Genomic DNA, 26,683 nt, shown 5'->3' on the forward strand with positions numbered 1-26,683 from the left:
TTGACACCATGAGCACCGATGCACGCAATTGGGATCGTATCTTCGTAATGCAATGTACTTACAAGCGTCTTATGATAACACTAGCTTCATATATCAGAGGTCAATGTATGTATTACTTTATGACTGTACTGTTTAATCGTGTATTTTGTAAATGACTATTTTTTAAAAAGCCCCATATTATACATGTGATTGACAGCATGAGCATTGATCCACGCAATTGAGATTCGATGACATCAACCGTAGACCCATTGTACCTAGGATCTTCACCGGTTAGATCTACTATACATGTATAAGTGGTGATACGCACTACGCTCACCATCCCCTCACACCATTAAAAGGTTTTAGGAAATATGATTCGGAGATGGGGGTATGGATCGGATTGAGGTAAAAAGGAGTGAGTGAGTGCATATATCGGGTGGTTAGTATTTGGGAGTATCTTGGTCAGATTTTAGCTGTGGGCAAGTATGTGGGCGGCATGTGCTACAGACCCGTGAAGATCCGGGTTGGAATAGGTCCAGCAACCCTCGAGATAACGATACGTTCGACACAACAGTGTTGGACTGTATACACATTTTTTTCTCTCTCTTATTTGACTTTTTTCACGGTAATTAGAACATCTAAGTACAGTAAACTACGGTTATAACGAACTCAAAGGGACCACTGATATTAGTTCGATATAACCGTAGTTCGTTATAAGCATATATACAGCAAATGGCCGGGACAAAAAAAATGTTTTTTTCCGTCAGTTCGTTATAAGCTTGTTCGTTATATACGTAGTTTACTGTACTTGCAAATTGTTATACGAAACATGAACACAAGCATGTGTAAATAATAACAAAACAATAAAGAACTCACATTTCACCACCAGTGTTTAGATATAATTCATTTGGATAAAGACAATGAAATGTTAACACTACACGAATTCAGAGTTCACGGTAAACTATTTCCAAATCATTTGTTAAAGACTTTCAGTTGTCGTCGAAGTTTTTGTTGACAAAGGCAACTTGAAGGTTGGTAGCTTTCTGCTGCCGTCGCTGGAGAAACATCATGACTGCGACACCGATGATGACGCCGACAGCCAACATGGCAAAAGCAACACCAGCTATAGTCCCTGGAAGAAAAAAGAAGACGTCTTTTCGATGATTTTGAAAGAAAATACCACAGACTAGAATCCATACCGTTAAAATATGTGGTGGTTCTGTGTGATGTTGTTCCTTGTGGTGTGGACCTGTGTCACGAGAACATGTGTCACGAAGACATGTGTCATGTGGACCCGTTTGATGTGATCATGTTGCTCTGAGTGATCTGGCCCTGTGTCATATGATTATGTGTCATGTGATCCTGTGTTGTATGACCCTGTCTCATGTGGACACGTTTAATGTGATCATGTCTGAGTGATGTGGACATGTGTCATATGTCATATGATCGTGTGATATGTGATCCCCTGTCACGTGACCCTGTGTAACATGGGCCCATGTCATGTGTCATGTGTGATGTAAGCATGCGTAATGTGATGTGTCAAGCTTCATAGGGTCATATCTGATGTGTCACGTGTCATGTGCTGCATTGTGATGTGTCATGTGGTCCGATGTGATGTGTGATGTTATCCTATGTGATGTGTGATGTGATCCTATGTGATGTGTCGTGTATGATATAATCCTATGTGATGTGTGGTGTGTGGTGTGATTCTATGTGATGTGTCATCTGTGATATAATCCTATGTGATGTGTCGTGTGATGTGATCCTATGTGATGTGTCGTGTGTGATATAATCCTATTTGATGTGTCGTGTGATGTGATCCTATGTGATGTGTCGTGTGTGATATAATCCTATGTGATGTGTCATGTGTGATATAATCCTAGTTGATGTGTCGTGTGATGTGATCCTATGTGATGTGTCGTGTGTGATATAATCCTATGTGATGTGTCATGTGTGATATAATCCTATTTGATGTGTCGTGTGATGTGATCCTATGTGATGTGTCGTGTGTGATATAATCCTATGTGATGTGTCATGTGTGATATAATCCTATTTGATGTGTCGTGTGATGTGATCCTATGTGATGTGTCGTGTGTGATATAATCCTATGTGATGTGTCATGTGTGATATAATCCTATTTGATGTGTCGTGTGATGTGATCCTATGTGATGTGTTGTGTGTGATACAATCCTATGTGATGTATCATGTGTGATGTGATCCTATGTGATGTGTCGTGTGTGATATAATCCTATTTGATGTGTCGTGTGATGTGATCCTATGTGATGTGTTGTGTGTGATACAATCCTATGTGATGTATCATGTGTGATGTGATCCTATGTGATGTGTCGTGTGTGATATAATCCTATTTGATGTGTCGTGTGATGTGATCCTATGTGATGTGTCGTGTATGATATAATCCTATGTGATGTGTCGTGTGATGTGATCCTATGTGATGTGTCATGTGTGATATAATCCTATGTGATGTGTCGTGTGTGATAAATCCTATGTGATGTGTCATGTGTGATATAACCCTATGTGATGTGTCATATAATCTTATGTGATGTGTCGTGTGTGATGTGATCCTATGTGATGTGTAATGTGATCTAATGTGATGTGTGATGTGATATTATGTGATGTGTAATGTGATCTAATGTGATGTGTGGTGTGGTCCTATGTGATGTGATCTTATGTGATGTGTAATGTGATCTAATGTAATGTGTGATTCCGATGTGATGTGTGATGTGAACCTATATGATGTGTGATGTGATACTATGTGATATGTGATGTGATTCTATGTGATGTGGGATGTGAACCTATGTGATGTGTGATGTGATTCTATGTAATATGTGATGTGAACCTATGTGATGTGTGATGTGAACCTATGTGATGTGTGTTGTGATCCTATATGATGTGTGATGTGATCCTATGTGATGTGTGATGTGAACCTATGTGATGTGTGTTGTGATCCTATATGATGTGTGATGTGAACCTATGTGATGAGTGATGTGATCCTATGTGATGTGTAATGTGATCTAATGTAATGTGTGATTCCGATGTGATGTGTGATGTGAACCTATATGACGTGTGATGTGATACTATGTGATATGTGATGTGAACCTATGTGATGTTATGTGAACCTATGTGATGTGTGATGTGATCCTATGTGATGTGTGATGTGAACCTATGTGATGTGCGATGTGATTCTATGTGATGTGTGATGTGAACCTATGTGATGAGTGTTGTGATCCTATGTGATGTGTGTTGTGATCCTATGTGATGTGTGATGTGATCCTATGTGATGTGTGATGTGATCCTATGTGATGTGTGATGTGATCCTATGTGATGTGTGATGTGAACCTATGTGATGTGTGATGTGATCCTATGTGATGTGTGATGTGATCCTATGTGATGTGTGATTTGATCCTATATGATGTGTGATGTGTGATGTGATCCTATGTGTATTGATGTGATTCTATGTGATGTGTGATGTGAACCTATGTGATGTGTGATGTGAACCTATGTGATGTGTGATGTGATCCTATGTGATGTGTGTTGTGATCCTATATGATGTGTGATGTGATCCTATGTGATGTGTGATGTGAACCTATGTGATGTGTGTTGTGATCCTATATGATGTGTGATGTGAACCTATGTGATGTGTGATGTGAACCTATGTGATGAGTGATGTGATCCTATGTGATTGGTAATGTGATCTAATGTAATGTGTGATTCCGATGTGATGTGTGATGTGAACCTAAATGATGTGATGTGATACTATGTGATATGTGATGTGAACCTATGTGATGTTATGTGAACCTATGTGATGTGTGATGTGATCCTATGTGATGTGTGATGTGATCCTATGTGATGTGTGATGTGAACCTATGTGATGTGTGATGTGATTCTATGTGATGTGTGATGTGAACCTATGTGATGTGTGATGTGATCCTATGTGATGTGTGATGTGATCCTATGTGATGTGTGATGTTTACCTATGTGATGTGTGATGTGATCCTATGTGATGTGTGATGTGAACCTATGTGATGTGTGATGTGATCCTATATGATGTGTGATGTGATCCTATGTCATGTGTGATGTGATCCTATGTCATGTGTGATGTGATCCTATGTCATGTGTGATGTGATCCTATGTGTATTGATGTGATCCTATGTCATGTGTGATGTAATCCCATGTCATGTGTGATGTGATCCTGTGTGATGTGTGATGTGTGATGTGATCCTATGTGATGTGTGTTGTGATCCTATGTGATGTATGATGTGATCCTATGTCATGTGTGATGTGATCCTGTGTGATGTGTGATGTGTGTTGTGATCCTATGTGATGTGTGATGTGATCCTATGTGATGTGTGATGTGATCCTATGTGATGTGTGATGTGATCCTATGTAATGTGTGATGTGTGATGTGATCCTATGTGATGTGTGTTGTGATCCTATTCAATGTCCAATGTGGTCGCGATCAGTCAGCCTGCCTGTCCCACCACACATTTCTTGCATGTTGTTTTCTTACTTTTTAAACATTGCATTTTGTTTTTACTTTTTAAACGTAGTTGTAGAAGTCGTACCTGCGTTGTTCGACGACTTCTGTGGGGATGCGACGTTGCCACAACTGAATGGTGGCGTCGTCGAACTCTTTCCTGTTGTTTAAAAAAAGAAAGGAACTAGTTACAATCAGAACCACAGTTGACTCTCGTAAACATTGGTTATCTCGACATACAGCTGTTTCTCGACACATACTGACATACGACGTACATCACCTCTATGTTCTGATTATCGCGGGGCACAGGTGTCAAGTCGTCCCAGGCACCGCAATTCTCATAGTTGCGTCCATTGGGCACGCAAGAAACCTATCACCGTGATACCGATTCGCCCCGATTATGTTTCTAGGTTTGTTGGCACCATAGCTGTATTCGTAGGTTTCAGCAAAGTTGAATACTGGAATACTGTTTAGAGCGACCTTAAACCCAATTCACTCATTCTCTTAGACTAACATCTAATCTCTGAAATTAACATATTTTACAGAAAAAACAGTTGTTAAATTATAGTTACAGTTATAAAATAAACTGACGTCCAAAAGAAACTTTACCAACTGAAAATATAAATTTCAGACAAAGTATAATTTTTTTTCGATGAAGTCTATCTAAAACACATAACCTAAATACAACAAAAGTGTATGCAGAAAATGTTAATCGTCTGTTACATGTTTGCGAGATAACACGCGAAAACTGCAAATGCACGTGCGGGTAAGGGAATAAAACGAATGCAACGGCAAGTCATGATCAAACATCCACAGTGTTAAAAAAAACACACAAAAGAAATGCCACGACTCACAGTCGAACAACGTGAACGAGCCTTGGGTATGGTACAGATGGGAGCCACCCACGACCATATTGCACGAACCTTCGGTTGCTCGCGTGTTGCCGTTACCAACTTGATGCAACGTTACGGACAGACAGGGCGGACCGCTGACAGGCCAAGAACAGGCAGACCCAGGTTGACCACGCCCCATGACGACCGATACTTGCATACCTTGTACCTCCGAAATCGCTTCCTGACAGTGATGTCATCGGCGACAAATGCCTTGGGTCACAGGGTTAGTCGACAGACAGGGGCCAGGAGACTCAGGGCTCATGAAATCAGGGCTTTTAGACCATACAGAGGACAGCTATTGACAGTGCAACATCGTCGTCTGCGATTGAGATGGGCCCGGACTGTACGACGTTTGCAACGACGTGACTGGCAGAGGGTTGTCTTCACTGACGAAAGTCGATTCTGTATGTTTAGGGCTGATGGAAGACAACGTGTTTACCGCCGAAGGGGTGAACGAACGGCGGCGTGTTGCGTGCAGGAGGTCGTACCATATGGTGGAGGGAGTGTGATGGTGTGGGGAGGGATCTGTGGGCAGGAGAGGACACCGCTGGTCATCGTTGACGGACACTTGACAGCTCAGCGTTACATGGATAACATTCTTCGTCCAGTTGTCCTACCATTTCTCCAACAGCAGCCACGTGGTGTCATTTATCAGAATGACAACGCTAGAGCCCATACAGCCAGAATTGTCACTAACTTCCTCGCAGCCAACAACGTAAACGTCCTGCCGTGGCCTGCACGCTCACCCGACATGTCCCCCATAGAACACCTCTGGGACTTGATGGATCATCGTGTTCGACAACGACCACACTCTCCAGCCAACCGGCAAGAACTGATCTTGGCCCTCCAAGAAGAATGGCGTCAAATCCAACGTGACCTCATCAGACGACTGACTTTTTCTGTGCGTCGAAGAGTTTTTTGCGTGTATTGAGACATTTGGTGGTCACACACGCTACTAATGACTTGTTATTGAACGTGAGCGATTGTTTATGTACTCTGCTTATTGTCCATGATTCAGAATGCTAGAGTTTTGTACCACACCCAACTTTGGGGGGCTCTGACGTCATTCTCTGTCGCGGTATGATTGTCATTTTCCTTGTGGATTATGTTGATATATTGATCTTCTCAATACACTTTACTTCATGCATGTATGTTTTGTTGTTTTTGAGCAAGAGTGATTTCAAACTCTGGTAAAGTTTCCCTTTGTACGTCAGTTTATATTTTTATTTTTGGTTACAATAAAAGGGGCCCAGGGACTTTCTTCATTTTCAGATACTGCAGTAATCTTGACTTGCCAAACATCGACTTGCATGGGCTATGAACACACAAATACCATTTAGGAAGTTGTCAAATGAACCAAATGTTATATTGTGGGAAAACACTTTCTTAGTAAAGTACAGATTCTTGTATTTTGGGGGATTGAGTCCCATCCGGGATGTGAACAGGATGTTTGATTTGCTAGTTAATCGATATATCTATTATCGCTACATGGCTGAAATAATGCCGATGCGACGTTAAGTTTTAACTCACTCACCATTATCGTGACACGCTAATTAATTGGAATAAACACGCTGATAAAGCTATATTGCGGCGTAAAACAACCAAATATTATCCCGGCACACTGAATATCTCGACATACTGAAAATATATCTCGATCAAAGATTTTTTGGTCGCTCTGGAATCGGAGATTGGATGGCGATCAGCTGTCGCGCTTCGGCTGCGATCATGTGAACGTTACTTCTGTAAACTTGACATATATATGTAGAGACCAACATAATGATTATTGTGGAACAAAGTGTACGTATAAGACATATGTGAAGTGCAAATTTACACATAATAATTATACACTATGAAAACGGGTTTACCTCTAGGTGTCTGGTGTCCAGGGTTTGGCTTTGGTGTCTGGTGTCCAGGGTTTGGCTGTGGTGTCTGGTGTCCAGGGTTTGGCTGTGGTGTCTGGTGTCCAGGGTTTGGCTTTGGTGTCTGGTGTCCAGGGTTTGGCTGTGGTGTCTGGTGTCCAGGGTTTGGGTTTTGTGTGACGGCTTATAGAACACCAGAAGGAAGACAGTATGAGTACTACAAGGTTGTTCAGTCAAAGTAGCATTTAAAGAAGCGTTTCAAACTCACCGTGACACATGTTTGCCAAACCATCGAGAGCCTAATGTTGACCCCTTACAATGATACAATGATACTACCAATACAATAATGTGAATACTACATGATGATTTATACTTTACATACTATGAATAACATACTATGATACTACATAGTGCTATATACTTGACATACTATGAATAACATACTATGATGATACATAATGCTATATACTTGACATACTATGAATAACATACTGTGAATACTACAAAGTGATATATACATGGCATACTATGAATAACATACTATGAATACTACATAATGCTATATACTTGACATACTATGAATAACATACTGTGAATACTACAAAGTGATATATACATGGCATACTATGAATGACATACTATGAATACTACATAGTGATATATACTTGATATTCTATGAATAACATACTGTGAATACTACATAATGCTATATACTTGACAAACTATGAATAACATGCTGTGAATACTACATAATGCTATATACATGGCATAGTATGAATAACATACTGTGAATACTACATAGTGATATATACTTGACATTCTATGAATAACATACTGTGAATACTACATAATGCTTTATACTTGACATACTATCAATAACATGCTGTGAATACTACATAGTGCTATATACTTGCCATAATATCAATAACAATGTGAATACTACATAATGCTATATGCATGACATACCATCAATATCATACTGTGAATACTTCATAATGCCATATATATAACATACTATCAATAACATGCTATGAATACTCCTTAATGCTATATGCATGACATACTATCAATAACAATGTGAATACTACATAATGCTATATACTTGACATACCATCAATAACATGCTGTGAATACTACATAGTGCTATATACTTGACATACCATCAATAACATGCTGTGAATACTACATAATGCCATATATATGACATACTATCAATAACATGCTATGAATACTACTTAATGCTATATGCATGACATACTATCAATAACAAACTGTGAATACTATTTAATGCTATATGCATGACATACCATCAATAACATACTGTGAATACTATTTAATGCTATATGCATGACATACCATCAATAACATACTGTGAATACTATTTAATGCTATATGCATGACATACCATCAATAACATACTGTGAATACTACTTAAGGCTATATGCATGAGATACCATCAATAACATACTGTGAATACTACTTAATGATATATGCATGACATATTATCAATAACATAATGGTTATATTGTACAATAATTTCGTGTAACGTGCTATCTTGCCGCTGATAGATATATGATATAGATATATCTTACCCGGTGTTGTTGCACTGTAACTTCGCTTTGTTATGCTTTTAGCTGTAAATGTCTGACTCTAGAAGTAATTTAAAAACAAAAGAGTCATATTCAGTATATTGTTCATAGGGAGTATATAGAGAAGATTTAAAAAAAGTTATAATAAGAAACAAAAGAAATCGCAAGCCCATAGGTTTGTGACAATGGCATTGTGCAGAGAGTGTGTGTAAATGAATTAGGTTTTACGCCGCTTTTAGCAATATTCTAGCAATATGGAGGATAACACCAGACATGGGCTCACACATTGGATGTATGAATTTATCTTACAGAGGTTATAAAGCGAGATCTGGCTAATTGTGTGTAGTTTTACACCGTCGGCGTTGATTGTTCCATCTCATCAGATCTGTCACTCCGATTCGAGTACGATACCTCTCTGCGGACAGATCTGAGGATAGACACCTCCATAGATCACGTCAGATGAACCCTGTACGAACTCTCTGATAGCACAGTCGAAACGAAGGATGCGTGGCACAATCTAAATGAAGGATGCGTGGGTTCTTGAGCCAATCAGATGTTACAATCTTAAGCGATTCGGCTCTATTTCTCAACTAACGTAAAACGGAAAATTTCGACTTTACCAAAAGACAACTCACACAGAACAGACCTATCCATTCGATGGTACTCACTTTTGGGTGTGGATGACTTATAAATTATACACAAAATAATTGCACAGCCTTTATCATTTACATTCGGAACAGACCGATATATATTCGGTTTTGAGATACAGAAATGCTTCGTTCAGTGTTGAAGCCTGGCACTGATGAGCTGGTCAGAACGTTCACCTGACGTGGCCGTCTGTGGAGGTGTCTCGGCTCTGCATGTAGACAGGTATTGTACAGGGGTAAAAGACCTGATTCTTAATGTGTCGTTGATCATGTTATCAACAACTGGCATGGCTTTCCTTACAACAGGCTTGTTGATTCACAGACCTCCCTGAAGTAGCTGGAATATTGCTGTCTAAGGGGAATATACAACGTCACCGTCAGCGAATATCCAGTCCAAAATATCCGCCGAAACGGATTCCATTGGAGGTAAAAAGGTAACGCAGCTGTGCAAATTATATGAATTACTGAAGACAATCAAGTGGTCGATGGACCAGAAAGTCAAGTGACACGAGAACGCATTTAAGATCAATTTAAGTACTGTACTCACGATGCCAACAGTGGGAAGCTGCACTGGGATAACAAACTTCCCTGAAGTGACTGCGGTACTTATAAGATTGTACGCCATTACTAACGGTGTCTCATGGTCAACTGGTCCCGTCAACACACCTGTAACACATATTTGCTTATTACGATCATATCATATCATATCATATCATATCATATCATATCATATCAAAGGGGGCACGGGTGGCCCCGTCGTCTAAGGCGCCGCGATTCACTATGCAGCTGAGTTGCGTCCCTTGGGCACGCCAGAAACCTGTGATTTTGGGTTCGAATCCCGGTTCGCCCCTATTATGTTTCTAAGTTTGTCAGCACCGTACCCGTGCTCGTGGGTTTCACCGAAGTGGTAAACGCCTGAGACCTGCATCACTTCGGGGTTTCCTCCCACATTAAGCTGACACGCTGTGATATAACAGGAATACTGTTCAAAGCAGCGTTAAACCCTACCCACTCACTCACTCACTAATATCATATCATATCATAACAGACCCGTGAAGGTCCGAGGTAGAATAGGTCTTCAGCTACCCATGTTTGCCGTAAAAGACGACTATGCTTGTCGTAAGAGGCGACTAACGGGATCGGGTGGTCAAATGTGAAACAGAAACTATATGTGTGTTAAGGATACAAGCTCACGTGGATAATATATTGATCGACTTGTGTGTACTGAACAAAGAAAGTTAGGGATCATGAATCTTTTGTTGGATATTTTGGGTAATGAAGACTGAGCATATAATTTCATAAAAATATCCCCCAAATTATTCATGACCCCTAATTTTTTGGTTCAGAATTTAAACAATGTACGAACATAATGGTAGATTTATAAAATATACAAATGTTTGGGATCTTATGTATAGCGGAGTCAGCGGAGATGTCCCTGTAGAAAACTATAACCTGTTGTCAACTGTGTCAGCTTTCAAATGGACAATTTTGCTTCATATATGATATATGTGCCATGGTTTGGGATATAAAGTTTTACTTTAAGAGAGACATTTCATTAAGCCAGAATTCTATTTCCACAAACTTATACAACTCAACTTAGACAATGTTTATTCAGTGCAAGAAAATCATGCAAAAAGGTCATCAGGAAATATTGAACAATATACAGACATAAATTCAGAAACAATTCTTTAAATATTGAAAATGTTTTGAAGGTTTCTTGAACAATTCTGAAACAAACATCTTTTGTGCAGGAAATTTACTACAAAAATATCGATTGTGGCTGTCATGGAAACCTGATGTATTTATATTATAATTAATATTAATGTGGCCACTTGAGAGCGTTGTGAGTGCACTCCTCGCAGGAATATTCTAAAGGCATAAAAGCACATAGTCAAAAAATGGTTGAAATTGATGGGTCTTTAGTCGGGATTTAAGGGTGGTTAACGAATGGCGCATCTCAGGTGGTGGTGGTGGGGGGGGGGGGGGGGGGGGGGGGGGGGGGGGGGAGTTCAATAAAACTACAGCTGAATGCTGAAACGAGGTCTTTTACTTGGAGGGTGAGGTGAGGTGGAATGGAGCTTAACGTCGTCGAACTAGCGATGTGCATGCACGTGTGTGGCTGTTGGTACTAGTCCAAACAAATGCCGATTTCATAATGCTAGCACACTGAGATACCATCCCGCAGTTTAACATGAATACCCTACTCAGACAGTATACCGACTCCGACCCGACCAGTCCTTGTTTGGCCCCTTAATGCCGAGCTCTGTTTTCCTTATTTATGATCAATCTGGGGAAGCATTTAAATATGTAAATTGGTGAAGATATACAACTCATCCAAATATTTTTATTTTATGGCGTTAAACCCAGTTTCTCCGTATTTCTATGTGCAGATAATACTGTTCCCCTTGAGACAAATACATGATATTAAACCAATATCTTGTCCTTTGGGGGCAACAATAAAGATTATATAAGCTTGTTCAAGGTCGGATTCACTCTGGATCTAAAAAAATCAAGATACATCTCATATATGTTGTTATTTTGTAAAGGTATAACAAAAAGTTCAAATAACACCGTATTTCTACGTGCAGATGATACTGTTCCTCTTGAGACAATTACCATTGAACTACAAATGATGCTGAATCTGGTAGTTGTTACTGTAAAAAGTCAATTTAAACCAATATCTTGTATCTATAACGATTATATAAGTATGTTCAATGTCGGATTCTCCCTAGATCTAACACAATCAAGATACATCTTGTAAAAGTATAACAAGTTCACGACTCCTAAACATAACTCACGTGGACAAGACACAATCATAAGCCATGTCTACCGGAACAGTAGGACATGCTTACACCTGGTGTCACCGGTAATTTACAGCGGTTCGTTCGTATAAATATCATCACTGCCTTGGCTTTTACGCCTAAGGGAATCTGTTTTTGCAGATAATCGAGACTCATCGTTCCGTGGCTTTGACGTTTTATTTTTACGTTAACACAAGGTAGACAATAAATAATTTACCTTGACGTCTTTTGAATTTGTTTGATTGCATGGTTCCCCCATTTCTCGTGCAACTGGTGGATTTGCATTCCTCCAAAACCACAAACTCATTAAAATCATATCTTAGTTCTCGCTACCGCTGAACAATGTTCCGAGGAAATCCCATTACGGGTCGCGTCAGAACGACCTTTCACCCGACCAATCCTAGAGTCGCTTAATAGATCGGGAAAGTGACAATCGGAATGTGTTTTATATACATGAAATCTCGAAATTGATAACACGGGTTATTCCGAACGACAGTTGCAGTCTGTTCGACTGAGTCCGTCACAATCACCGTCTATCACTCGCTTCAATGGGATAAACATTTGAAACGGGAGAGGCTTACCGTAGTCCGTAAGGAGTTGTAAACCGGACTACATTTGTATTGGTCACATGACCAAACGAGCAGACGACAGTAATAAATGTCTAATCAGAGGTATGTGGCAAAAGCGGCCTTTTGCATAGTTAAGTTATGTGACGCATCTTACGTTGAGGATAGTGTTTTTCAGGTATTTACGCTAATCGGCATAGCCCGTCAGGCCCGGCCTGGACTCTGAGTAATTTATAATTATATTTGTTTACATCAACGTGTTGGAACTATATTTTCAAACGTTGTCTTTATTTGAAATATATTTGGTATCAATTCTTCCAAATAAGTAGCTAAGTATATATAAGACTCACGAAAATTTAACACTGATGAAACGTTAACGCGCAAAAAGTGTGCCTCCGAAATCGTGTTTAGCCTTTTTACGTTGGGGCATAAATTACCCACTCACAGCCGAGTCTTTTTTGCGATTACGGAAAATGACGGAATGGGGCGAGGTTGGCCGAAAGGTTTAATGGGATGTACTGATATCTTTGTTTATGCTGTAGCGAGCACTGACATCTGATTTTCTCAGCGGTTCATGGATTTTCGAGCAGCTGTAGAGAAATTTAATGAATTTTTGTCTGGATCCCCTTTAAACATACCTGAAAAAACTGATGGTATCAGTGTGGGCCTTAAGAATTTCATTTCAAATAATGCTTCTTTGTTTACGTCTCAAGTCTAAACTGACTTACGCGAAAAGTGATCACAGGTGTCACTTTTTTGGAGAACCTTTCCATCCGATGTGTAATTCAAACTCAGGTCGCATGTATTTGCCCCTGGGCAGACGTCGAAGCTGTTACAAACTGCCAGCTGGTTGTTGCACACCTTCGCACAACCGAGGGCGTCGCCGACGTTAGCTATAACAGCGTCGTCAGCGAAGTGTGCCACCATATTCGGCCAACGCCGGTACCTGGCTGAACCCAAAAACAACACCCTGTATGAGTAATTGTTACCGAAATGTATGGAAGAGGAAGTGTTTTTGAGTATATTTGTCTGTCAAGAAAAAACTTAATACATAATGTCTTGCACTGTTTTCTCGATTGAAAAAAAGGATGACACATTATTCATGACGTGAAAGTTTGATGTGCACATTTGTGTCCCCTATGCGTGTAAGGATCCGCTGTTTCACCATGCTGTTAGACGTCAACGACCCTTGGAACTTCGGGCTGTCTTTCAAATAATAATGACGCACTGTGACACTGAAATACCATTCAAAGCGGCGTTAGGTCAGCACAGTTTATAAACTGTTCTCTGTCAGTACCAAAAATGCCCCAAATCTACTTCCTGCGTTCCCTCATGAACCTGACGCTGTGTCATAACCGAAGTACTGTTCAAGGCGGCATTAAATGTGCAGTATTGTTTATACTGAGATGAGCTCACAACTACATCTGAGCTGCTTCCCGGGAAGATCCGGGTCAGAATTGATCTTCAGCAACCCATGCTTGCCGTAAGAGGCGACGGGATCTAGTGGTCAAGGTCGCTGACATTTTTGATGCATGTCATCGTATCGCAGTTACGGAGATGCTCATGATGTCAGTCACTCAAGTGTCTGTCTTGATTATTTGCAGATCACCGTCATTATGCTGTAATATTGCTGAATGCGGCATTAAACAACAAACAAACAAGCATCTGAGTTTTGCGCTCTACGAAACTACTGCATACGTGAACTGAACATCAACGATGAAACATGAAAAAGAAAGTAGGCATTTGGGGCCCAGTTCACAAAGAGATAATTGTGCTACGACTATCGTATCTCCCATACTTTAACAAAGACTTAAGACAGCCGTTGCGCTACGATCGCTTTGTGAAACGGGGCCCAGCTCCACAAAGTGACCTTAGCTACGACTGTTGCATGTCAATGTTAAAGTTTAAACATCAACGATGAAACATGAAAAAGAAAGTAGGCATTTGGGGCCCAGTTCACAAAGAGATAATTGTGCTACGACTATCGTATCTCCCATACTTTAACAAAGACTTAAGACAGCCGTTGCGCTACGATCGCTTTGTGAAACGGTGCCCAGCTCCACAAAGTGACCTTAGCTACGACTGTTGCATGTCAATGTTAAAGTTTCACAAAGATTGCCTCAGCATTAAGATCGTTTTGTAATACGGGCCCCATGGCGTTACCCAGATCGGGGGCCACGTCAAGGATTGTTCCGACGAGGTAGGCATTCTGTTTGTCCCAGTGCATGTCAAGACGTTGTATTCGGACAGGTGACAGACCCGCCGCCTTGGCGATGACCACAGTCGCAAGTTCTTCCAGGATAGTCTTGTAGTTGAGTAGGAAGTCACCATAGTTCCCTGGGGATGAAAGTAATGGTGGACAGCTACACACATTCATACTCATTCAGCAGCATCTGCTATGTTAATGCTGTCAACAAAAGCGACTAAAACATTTTCCATTTTCATCAGAAGCAAAGTCCATTGTGCGTTTCTTACTATATCATAAGCACGTGTTTTTGAATCACTACCAATTAATCATGACATCAGGTGTTTGCGACAAGGTGAGCGTATCCTGCCTAACCGGTGGCATCGGTCACAAACACATGTAAAGGCAATTCAAGTCTTCACCTGAACAAACATGGGAACATATGGTCGACGTCTAGGTCAAAATAGAGAAAACTATCGGACATAACTTTGGTCACTGAAAAAAATCAACCCCTGGCAAATATGGTGCTTTTTCGCCACAGAATTTTGTTGAACGCGGCTTTCAGCGTAATATCATGTGAATAAGTTGTCCAAAGTATGTGCTGCCATAGCAACAGACAAGATGGGGATGTTATATCAATAACAGACGTTTGCTGGTGGTATTATTAACTAAGTTGACGGCAAAAAATACAATACACTTGAAAACTGATAAGACCAAGTAATTGGAAACGTTTTCAAAACGTTACTGATCTGACCTGTTGTGATATACTCATTGACATGCATGTAATACGCCTTGATACCGATATTAAATACATAAGCATTGAACAACCATTTCTTGTTAGTTTCATTTTCAGTCCCTGCCAAATAAGGGTGAATTTACACAGGTAGTACAATGTCGTTATAATTCCGTATTTAACCATGCCATATCCCGAAACACGTAGGACTAACTACAGTTGATGAAAAGTTGCAATCTTGGTTAGAAAAAAAAAATTAATGAGGGAACGTTACTTCATGCATACAGAGGGAACGTTACTTAATACATACAGAGGGAAGGTTACTTAATACATACAGAGGGGAAGTTACTTAATACATACAGAGGGAAGGTTACTTAATACATACAGAGGGGAAGTTACTTGATACATACAGAGGGGAAGGTTACTTTATACATACAGACGGGAAGACTTGTTTATACATACAGAGGGGAAGTTACTTAATACATCCAGAGGGAAGGTCACTTTATATATACAGAGGGGAAGTTACTTTGTACAAACAGAGGGAAAGTTACTTTGTACATTCAGAGGGAAAGTTACTTTGTACATACGGAGGGAGAGTTACTTTGTACATGCAGAGGGATAGTTACTTTGTACATACAGAGGGAAAGTTACGTTGTATTTACAGAGGGATAGTTTTTTTGTATATACAGAGGGAACGTTACTTTGTACATACAGAGCGAAAGTAACTTTGTGCATACAGAGGGAAAGTTACTTTGTACATGCAGAGGGATAGTTACATTGTACATACAGAGGGAAAATTACTTTGTTCATGCAGAGGGAAAGTTACTTTGTACATGCAGAGGGAAAGTTACTTTGTAGATGCAGAGGGAAAGTTACTTTGTACATGCAGAGGGAAAGTTACTTTTATACCTACGGGTAAAACAGTTACGGGAGAAGGTTACTTTATGCAAACACATCGGACTGTTGTGACTGTAATACATTACTAACACGCCCGACATGTACTATGAAACATAGCTTTGTACGTGAAGCAATACTAGGACCTCCAACTTTGGTACTTACCAGGGAATGTTATCTCGAAGTTAATCTCATTTTGGTCGGTGTAGCATGGTGAAATATCAAAGCGAGTCAACACTGGGTTTTCTTGATCAAAATTGTAGAAATCATACGACAGAAAATATTCATCCTGCAAAAAAGATAAAAAGAAGAGTTGACTTTCACAAATATATGTTTTCCTCAGATATGTTTTTTGTCATAAATATCCATATCATTTCCCATACGTTGTTTTATTCGTATACCGTATATAACATGAACTTGCTTCATTTAACTCCAATGTCATAGAAAGTGAGTGAGTGAATTCAGTTTAACGCCGCTTTAAACAGTACTTCCGTTATATCACGGCGTGTCAGCTTAATAACTGAGGAAAGCCAAAATGGTTAGGTGTGGTGATGAAAAATGTCTTTAACGTCGCGTTGAAGATTAATGCACTTACATAGTATTGTGAATATACGTTTGCGTGTCAGCTTGAATTTGTAGAGATGCATGCCGGTGGCCTACTGAGATACCCCACTCAAAAACATACTCAGCTGACCAAGCCTTGCTTTATCCTTTCAATCATTCCTGATGTGTATCACTAAATGCCTTTCAAAAACAAGTACCATGTTTTAGGTATGACGCAGAAAGGAGAGAAGGCCATGTTTTACTTACTGCCGAGATTTCAAGTCGAACTGGAGTGTCCACGCTGTCCTGGTTGTTGCCGACGTCGTTGTCGCTAATCCAGTCATTCTGGGGAAATTTAAATAACATAAGTACAGCTTGTTATCAAACAGCTTTTTAATTGTGACATTATTGGTAGATTGTGTTCGTCATGAATGTACTTCCACAATGTATACCGTCACCCCAGCTAGATAATGGTGTCAGAATCTACATCGACGCTAAATGCAATAAACCAGAAGCTGTTATCCATAAAGTTTTACGTTTTCTTATTTGTATACCATCAAGTTCTTTGTATTCCAATAAATGAACACAAAATGTAAATATCAGTTACATCAGTATTATAATGATTCGACCCTAGATTGTTTTCCCGTCCCCATAACCCCGAGAATTGATGCCATGCTTGTCTCTGTGAGTAACGGGGTCAGGTGATCAGGCTCGCTGACTTGGTTGATGTCTGTCATCATCTCCAAGTTGCGTAGATCGATGCTGATGATGTCAATCACTTGATTGTCTGATCCAGATTCGATTGTTTACACATCGTCATCATACTGGTCCTCATATTGCAAACAAACAAACAAAAGGTCCCTCAGAATACATCAACTCACCGACATGAAATATACATCGAAGGATACAGCTTGGCCTAGAAGTCCAGCGTCAGCGAAGTCCGTACGGACATTAGTAAAGACGTCACACAAGATCCCCCGAACTGTCCGCTAGAAAATACCACACAAGGTGGTGAATATGACAAGTACATTCAACATATTTATATATTATCAATATGAACACACAGATGATGGATGTGTTCTAGTTTATTTCTTTAATGAATAGCGCCACTTTGGTTTGGTTTTACATATCAGGTAAACACTCTACCGTTATATTTCAGAATCCGACATTCTGATTGGTCCACCAGCGTCATCAAATCTGCGTTAGACAATGAATTTGCTATGACCGTTCCCCCGTTAAATTAATGACTATTTGAAACCTTGTCTTTCTCAGACCCCAACAGTAAGCCATTCCACATTCCGAATTGTAATAAACGCCACGTTAGCACGTTATGGGACATAATCCTTCAGACAGAAAGCAGTAACACTACGACGTCAGTGATAGAATGTTGAATTGTTTTGTGTAAAATTTAATTTGCTCCAATTTGCTGGAAAAGAAGTAATTGTGACGAGGGAGGAATTCGCTGGACAGGCAGGATGGCCAAACAATATGCAATTATTTTAACCCCTCCCCCTCCCAACTTTCCTCAACAAGCTCCATACAGGGGTGCTCCCAATCAAGAGCATGACCATTGTGTGAGGGATGCAATGCAGTTCTTCTTCTTGAGGGATGCAATGCAGTATGGTTCATGGATGTCTTTGTTTTGCCCTTCATTTATGATGTATCTTAACACGGATTCTTATGGCATTTCCAACAAATCTATTTTAGTTGACAGGAATACTTTGGGATTAACTTTTGCTTTTCCTAACTCGATGTCAGTGAGCAGAACTCAATATATTGGTATTTCTGCTACCAAACCATACTCAAGAAAAGTCAAAAGAACATGTGATTAATATTTGAAGAATCTGATTTTTCACCTTAAATAACGCTAACAAGCTACTGACAGGGTTTGGTGTACTACCTGTCCAGAGTAGGCAAATGTAGGATCTAAGTCAAAGAGCTGTTCTGGAGACTTCATCCCGATGGCTTGATGTACGCGGGAGACGTTGGCAGTTGCGTCCCACGTTCCGTTCTCAATTGGAACAATAGAGCAGTTGAGGAAGGACTTGTCAATAACGTAGGCAACTCCTGAAAAATATTTCTCACAAATGAGCAACTAACTTAAAAACTATATTTCCGAACATCATGAATCCATGAAGTATCAAAACATTTAACACCGCAAATGCCCGTAAACGTTGTTCATTTCGACCTCGCTGTTCTAGTTTTCATGGATCATAACTTGTGTCATTTTGGGGTTTTCCTCCCAAATTGTACATATCCGTCTCTCTGATCATAATCGTCAACCTGTATCTATTGTATGTATTTATATCCAGTACCTGTGTTATAATCGTGTATTTCCGTGACGGCGTCGTAGCTGTAGTAAGGGTAGGTTGCTACGTTAGGACGGGTGTCGAAACGGAGGAGTTTGTAGTTGTAGTCGTAATACACCTGAGGAAATAACGTCGTGGCATGGAATGAAGAAACCGTGTTTCTATGGATGATGAGGGAGCACGGCTGATCCATTTGTCTAAGGCGACGTGAATCGCCTTGCAGAGGTGCGTACGTAATAATTAAACCTATGATCGTGGGCTTGAATCCCGGTTGGCCCTAGTTATCCGGTTCAGCACCATAACCTTGCTTATGGGTTTCATCAAAATGGTAAACTTTAAATAAAAGCGACAAACCCGTTCCATACTCATTAACAATCTCTGCTGAAAACAAGAGCATGTTGTACGATTTATAAGATGTCATATGTCAACCTGGTTTTCATGTATTACTGTTAAACAGTGATACCAAGTGTGTGAAAAACCCGGTGCATCACTGATGCACCGTGATATAACTGAAATATTGTTCAAGCGGCGTTAAACAACACTCACTCACAAACTCACTCACTCATATCGGGGAGATGTGTAAAAAATTACTTCAGCAGCGTATTTGTTTATGACCTTTATTTTTACCATTGTGTTATGCATGTATCGACATAGTTCTCTCTATGGACATTTACTTACATCGGCATTTACGACCATGTTCATTTCCTGGTCTATTATCTCCTCCCTGTACTGGTAGTGTGGCTTCAGCTTCGGCATCGCTCGGGTGTGTTTCCGACCGGCACATGCAACGCCTTTTGGAGTCTAGATGGAATTATTATGATGATAGATAAACCACACAAACAAACAGAAGGACACTCACTCACTCACTCACTCACTCACTCACTCACTCAAACTCGTCGTTAAACAGTCGTTTCAAGGGCAATCAAAAAGCTAAAGAAAAACGTTCGTACAACTACAGAGGCGGAAATCGTCTGCTTTTCGCAACTCACTCACAAACAGCCTCACTCACTCACTCAATCAATCAATCACAAACAGCCTCACTTACTCACTCACTCAATCACAAACAGCCACAGACACACACCCATCGTTAAACCACATTTCGACTCATTTCTTCTACTTTCGATGTCTATCATAGTTATGGAAATTAATCTTTAATTACAAAATATTATTTAAAACGCTAATTGTGTGATTTGAATGGTGTTTTTTTCTTTTACCTCTAGATTTGTCGGGTCGACAATGTAACTTTTAAAACCAATATAATCATAAATATGATGGAAGCTTGACATTGCACCCGGGCCAAGAAGGGAGTTGTAGCCTTGGACCTCAGCTCTGACAGGAATTTGCATTGTTCCGTCTGCACTTGTCCACGTGGAGACTGAAACACGAAAAAGACGGTTTGCTACAATACAGAGGAAGCAAATATATATAATGTACCTGGATGTACCTTATTATTATACCTCAAAGTGAGATTGACCAATCAGATAGCAAAACTACTCACCCCACATGAGCCCGTATACCGTCAGTAAGAATCCAAAATGATTGATACTGACCTAACATGAAACTGTATAGCGTCAGTAACAACATCCACCTCACATATTTCACATGGAAATTCTGGTACCGAAATTCGTTATTTGACACGGTTTTATGTTTTACTAGCATTAGTTGTGATGTACAAGGACATTCATCTGTTTTTCAGATCACGTTCGTGACTTTATTGATAAAGATTATGGTTTAGATTGTCAACAAGGTTTGGCCTCTTAGGTTTGAAGAGTAGTCTCCCTTTGACCCTTAACGTTATCGTACGGTTGTTAGTGTCAAGTTTTCATTTTGACATGACACGTGCGATATGGATACCAGAGAGTGTTAACTTTTCGGCATAATATATTGGGCGAGGCGTCAATATTTTTCTGCTAACTTATATGGCACCGCATACGGCAACTGAAGACAACGTAATTAATTATATGTATCTGTAATCACTTGTTTCCTGTGTTTGAGATGAAAAATGAAAACGTATGCTCGGCTGTGTGTAGACTGAGGCATAGTTCTTCATATAATGAACATTTTAAAATACGAACGGGACCGGTTTGCCCACTCGTTAAAGCCGCCGCATTTTGCTGTCAAGCGTTTCGTCCCTTAAGCATATGGTTCAAGGTATTTTTTCATGTGTATGTCATTGCACGTGTGTTTCAATGGTGTAAAATCCGGAGTTTGGTCCAGTGGTAGGGTCAGCTGGTGTATGTGTATGGATATTCGGGACAGTAATCGTCCGGGAGGACGGGCTCCGGGCTCAAGAGGCCCAGTTTATCGAGGTTTTCCTCTACCTGTTATTTTTACATACCTGAGAAGTAGTAGTCGACGGTGAAGTTGACGCCGAGAAAGCCCCAGTACATGCACGAGTGCCAATGATCACACAGGACACCTCTTACCGATGTCTGCCCCTTGTAAACCTTCAGAGAACAGGTTAAGGCCTTGTAGACATCTGCTTAGTAGTCAGTTTAATAATTGTAACCCATCAGTTGAAAAGAAACAGGTGAGCTAACAATTATTGAAAAGAACCTTATGGGTGCTAGATTACAAGTGTGCTATGACGTCATTAAAAACGTCTTATTTTTTCTCTCGTTAGTTGTAGTTAGTACTGTAATAAAAACATTATATAAAGCCTTTCAGCATACACGTCTACCTTCAATAATCAGACATTATGTCTGAAAACTGCAGTTATTACATAACAGTGGAAGTCGGAAAATGAATCCAAATGTTTGATGTCATGTATCTCTGTAATAAATATGAATTAAAGCTTTTGAGTTGTATTTTTGTGGCCCGAAGATACTGTAGATTTAAAATATAATGACAAGTCACAATGTGATTTTTTTCACCCATAAGGTACCTTTTGTCATGGCTGGTCACATTCAATTTACAAAACACTGACTATATGATGAAATGTCAGGTTAACCAATGTGGTGTTGATCTGATAAAAAATTTGCAGTCATCTTGATTTGTTAAATTAATAGAAGAATTGTCCTATGAAACACAAACCTTGTATCTGGCTGAACAATGCGTACACACAAAAATCTATAATCTGTGGACTTCAGAAGGATTTAATAAAGAAATGAAAACATTGACAAAGAACTTTCGGACAATGAACAGCATTACATCACTTAGGTAAAACAGTTGTTTCAGGTGAGCTAACAATAATTGCAAAGGATCCATACCTCCCCGTACTTCTGAGCAAACTTCAGGATATAACTTGTTGAATAGGTGTGGGTCATTTTGCTTTTACCAGGCATTTTACCACCAATGAATACATCATCCATGTCCATAGCTTGGTTCAAGACTGTGCAGTTATTGTCTAGAAAACGGAAGAGAATCATCTACAGAACAAAATCATCTTCAGAAACACCACAACCGATAAAATATTAACGCTTTTCGTTCAATTCAGCGCACACGCTATTTCAGATCACGTTATTCAATGCCATCGGAAGCAGGAAACATCTTTGGATTATAAATGCATTTGACTTGTTGAAAGTACCGGTCAAACCATACAGGGAAACTTTGTTTTACGACGCATTTAATTATAATCAAGGCAGACCAAAGGTTGAGAGAATGAGTAGCTATCCACACGGACACAATCAACGTGGTCATACATCATACGTCCTCAGTATAATAGGCTCCTTCGTCTTCCCTGGGATACTGGGATACCGCCGCCGACCCTCCACGGAAATATTTGTCTCAGAAGACAGTCAGGCCAGTTTTATCGTTCCAACTTATGAATATTGCAAACATGACTTATAAATAAAGATTCCTAACATTTAATGTTATCGGGAATAGAAGACTGTTCTTTAGTAATCGATTTATTTTCAATATAGCACCAACTTGAAATATATATCAATTGGTTCCATTTTGGTTTGTTTTTTTTCAAAAGTAAATCTGTACATTCTTATATGTATAGGGATTAATAGCTCCATACAGAATACTTACTAAGGACATGGTAGCTCTCATTCGTGTTCATGTTTATGTACAAGTATTCAATCTGTCCGTTCTGTGTGAGTTTCATGGCGGATCGCTGTGAATCTTGATCGAAATATTCCTCCGCAACCACGCTCATGTTCCTATCAATGAGAGCGCCCTCGATGGTGACTTGAAAGGACGGTGGCAGGGCTTGTGGAAGGCGAGGATCTGGAAGATGTTCGTGCAAGACATTAGGATATTTCAGTCATGGACAGAACATGAAGGGCTTCTTGTTACGGATAACCCCTGTCTTCTTGAATTATTATCATTATTGTATTTATTGTGATACAAAACCCTCGCATTACAAAAACAATGAAGTAGCAGTAGTATAATAGTGTCGTAATGTCATATATGAGTATCGTGACGTCACGTTGTAGAATGGTGCTATCATTTAGCCTTGTGATGTCATGTATCGTCGGACCGCCTTCGTGGTCTAGCGGAGGAGCGTCCGCACGGAGAGCGGAAGGTCCGGGGTTCGATCCACGTCCGCGTCATACGAAAAGATGTTAAAAGATGATACATTGATTATCATTGTAATTGGTATTACATTGTTATATTTACTTGCGGCAGGATCAGAATACACTGAGCCCTCTAACATCCCTTCCAAGCCAAATACGCCGTAAAATATATCACTTGATTTCCGTCCATGTCAGTGTGAAATGATGTAGGTCCCAGACTTTTACCATCTTCTGACGTTAGAGATTATATTTACTACATTGATAACTACATTGTATTATCTTATCAGGACAGAGTTGGGCCCAACAATTAATCAGGCAATCATAGTTAAACCGGGCACCTATATTTACTCACCGACAAAAGAAACGCGAATACGATACATGTTGGTCAATATATGAAGAATTAATCATATTCAAGAGACATTGGATTGCTTCGATGCACAAAAGAACATACTGTGTGAACCGACGTTCGTGAACGCATCACATATGACGTCATAGATCCATGACTCGAGATGCACCTTTTGTCTTGTGCAGGATTAGCGTGTAAAGTTTAAACGCTTGACTGAGAGTTAGTTTTGTTATTTAAGTGGTACACATTGTCCATACGTTTCTATCGTAAGCGTTTCTTTTGGCGGTGATTATATGACTGTCACGGGATGCTCACCGTTCGGGCCGACTGTTGCGGATGCGTCGAATGTACACACCTGGGCCGTGCTGGTGTGCGCCGACACTAGCCATAGTCCAAGAACTAACAATACCTACAATCAACAGGAGAATCTACTAACATCCAAATTGATAAAAGCGGCAAACACTTTCCATAATCTAGTCCAAACTTACTACATAATAAGGCTGTGTTCTGAAACTACTATCAAACCAATAACGATACCAGGTGTTCGCAAAAAAGTGAGCATAGTCTGCCCCACTGCTGCATCAATCAAAACACATGCAAAGGCAAGTCAACTGTTCAACTGAAAAAAATCACGAGAACACATGGTACAAGTCAAAATAGGGAACTGCATCAGAATCGTTTTTGTCATAGATTTGACGTCATGTGATGAGTTTATAGTAATGGAGAACTCATTTATACTATTTGCACAGGTTTGTTTTTTAGTGAAATGTTATTGCATTTTGTGACATGTACAAAACGCACTTCACAGTTATCATATTACCTATGTAATGATTTTAATAATTCATACATGTACAGGGTGCACGGGTGGCCCAGTCGTCCAAGGCGCCGTAATTGCCGTAGTTGCGTCCATCGGGCCCGCAAGAAATCTATGATCCTTGGTTCGTATCCCGATTAATCCCGGCTATGTTTCTAGGTTTGTCAGCACCATACCCGTGCTCGTGGGTTTTGCCAAAGTGGTAAACGTCTAAGACCTGCATAACTTCGGCCTTTTCTCCCACATTTAGATGACATCTCCTGATGTAACTGGATCACTGTTAAAAGCAGCGTTTAAAACTCACTTACTCATCCATGTACAAATACCTTAACATTTACTTTCCATGAGAGAAATAAAGATGTTGTTTTGCTGTACATACTGTAAAGTGTATGGTTGAAATATGTTTAAGCAACAATGAATTTACAAACTGAAGTCGCTTGGGGAATCGAACACGGATCTTCGGCTTGTCGAACCCAACCATTCAATCCCTTGGTCACAACCATCTCCCCATAAGTAAATAGGTATTTGTTAAATGAATGTCTTTCTGTAAAATCATAAGAAGTATGAGGACCGGAAAATGCAAGACTCTATAAACCTATAAGTGAGTTGGATTTTAGCCATATTCCAGCAACATCATGTTGAGGGATTCAAGAAATGAGCTTCACACATTGTACCCACTGACAACGAACCAGGGCCATGGGCGTGACGAGCGATCGCTATAACCTTTAGTATCCTCACTATCCAGAGGAAAGAGAGTACAATGATGAGGTTCTGGGTCAGGGCAAAGGTGCTTTATCAACAGGGATAAGGTTATATCAAAGGCTGTCTGATTTAACTGTGTCCAGTGGATGAGTCTGCATGTGACACAATCTCCATCTTAGGATTTTACTGATGTCCAAAATTAGGATTAATAAAAAGCATTGACCGTGACACAAACACACTTTCTTCTAACGAGTGCGTGGACACGAAAAAGACTTCAATGCACTCCATAAACACATATATATTAACAGCTCCCCAACATCGATAGTAATTGTGTCATTTTTCTTACAAATAATAATTCCAATCGCCAGCATGTCAAATATAGTTCCTCAGATAATGACACCATACCCTTGCCCTAATTATTGTCATCCCTCGATACATGTGTAATATGGGGTGACTATAATTATGAGCATGGTATATATTCCAATTCATACGAGATATATATTAACCAAAACAGGGCAAAGAGAAAAGCTCCTGAATAAACTAAATAATTGTGAAGAAAGAGTGTGTTATATTTACATAAAGTTTTGACAATAGTTTGGTCGCCATCATGTCAACTATAGTGCCAGATTCTAATTATAAAATTCATACGAGATATTCAAATATATATAGTGAGGCATAGGCAAAGATGAATCAACTATTAACATGTGCCTGTGTTTCGTTTTATGTTATAATTGTGAGAATACAGCACAAGATTTTGCCTACCTTCATTCTGATGCTGTTAGAAGTCCCTCGTTATCAGCTGAGTTATCGTGAATGGCGGACCACTGATAAAATGGGTGTATATTAGCGTATCACGTTGTCCTCA

At 39.8% G+C, this 26,683-nt stretch overlaps 1 protein-coding gene across 1 annotated transcript; it reads right to left on the reverse strand.

Annotated features, from left to right (window-relative positions):
* Nucleotides 1-851: 851 nt before the first annotated feature.
* Nucleotides 852-26,683, reverse strand: LOC124120433. Its single transcript, XM_046483257.2, has 19 exons — nt 26,581-26,683; nt 24,618-24,711; nt 23,469-23,666; nt 22,703-22,839; nt 21,832-21,940; nt 20,708-20,868; nt 20,172-20,294; nt 19,500-19,611; nt 19,085-19,251; nt 18,066-18,173; nt 17,452-17,529; nt 16,807-16,930; nt 14,993-15,166; nt 13,558-13,779; nt 10,010-10,128; nt 8,819-8,876; nt 7,233-7,409; nt 4,563-4,634; nt 852-1,111 (listed from the first exon to the last, which is right to left on the reverse strand). Exons 1-19 carry the CDS (start codon nt 26,584-26,586, stop codon nt 969-971), a joined length of 2,382 nt encoding a protein of 793 aa, XP_046339213.2. The 5' UTR covers nt 26,587-26,683; the 3' UTR covers nt 852-968.

The sequence above is a fragment of the Haliotis rufescens genome, unplaced genomic scaffold (genome assembly GCF_023055435.1).
Source record: "Haliotis rufescens isolate VD_foot unplaced genomic scaffold, xgHalRufe1.0.p SCAF_2, whole genome shotgun sequence".
Taxonomy (NCBI): Eukaryota; Metazoa; Mollusca; class Gastropoda; order Lepetellida; family Haliotidae; genus Haliotis; species Haliotis rufescens.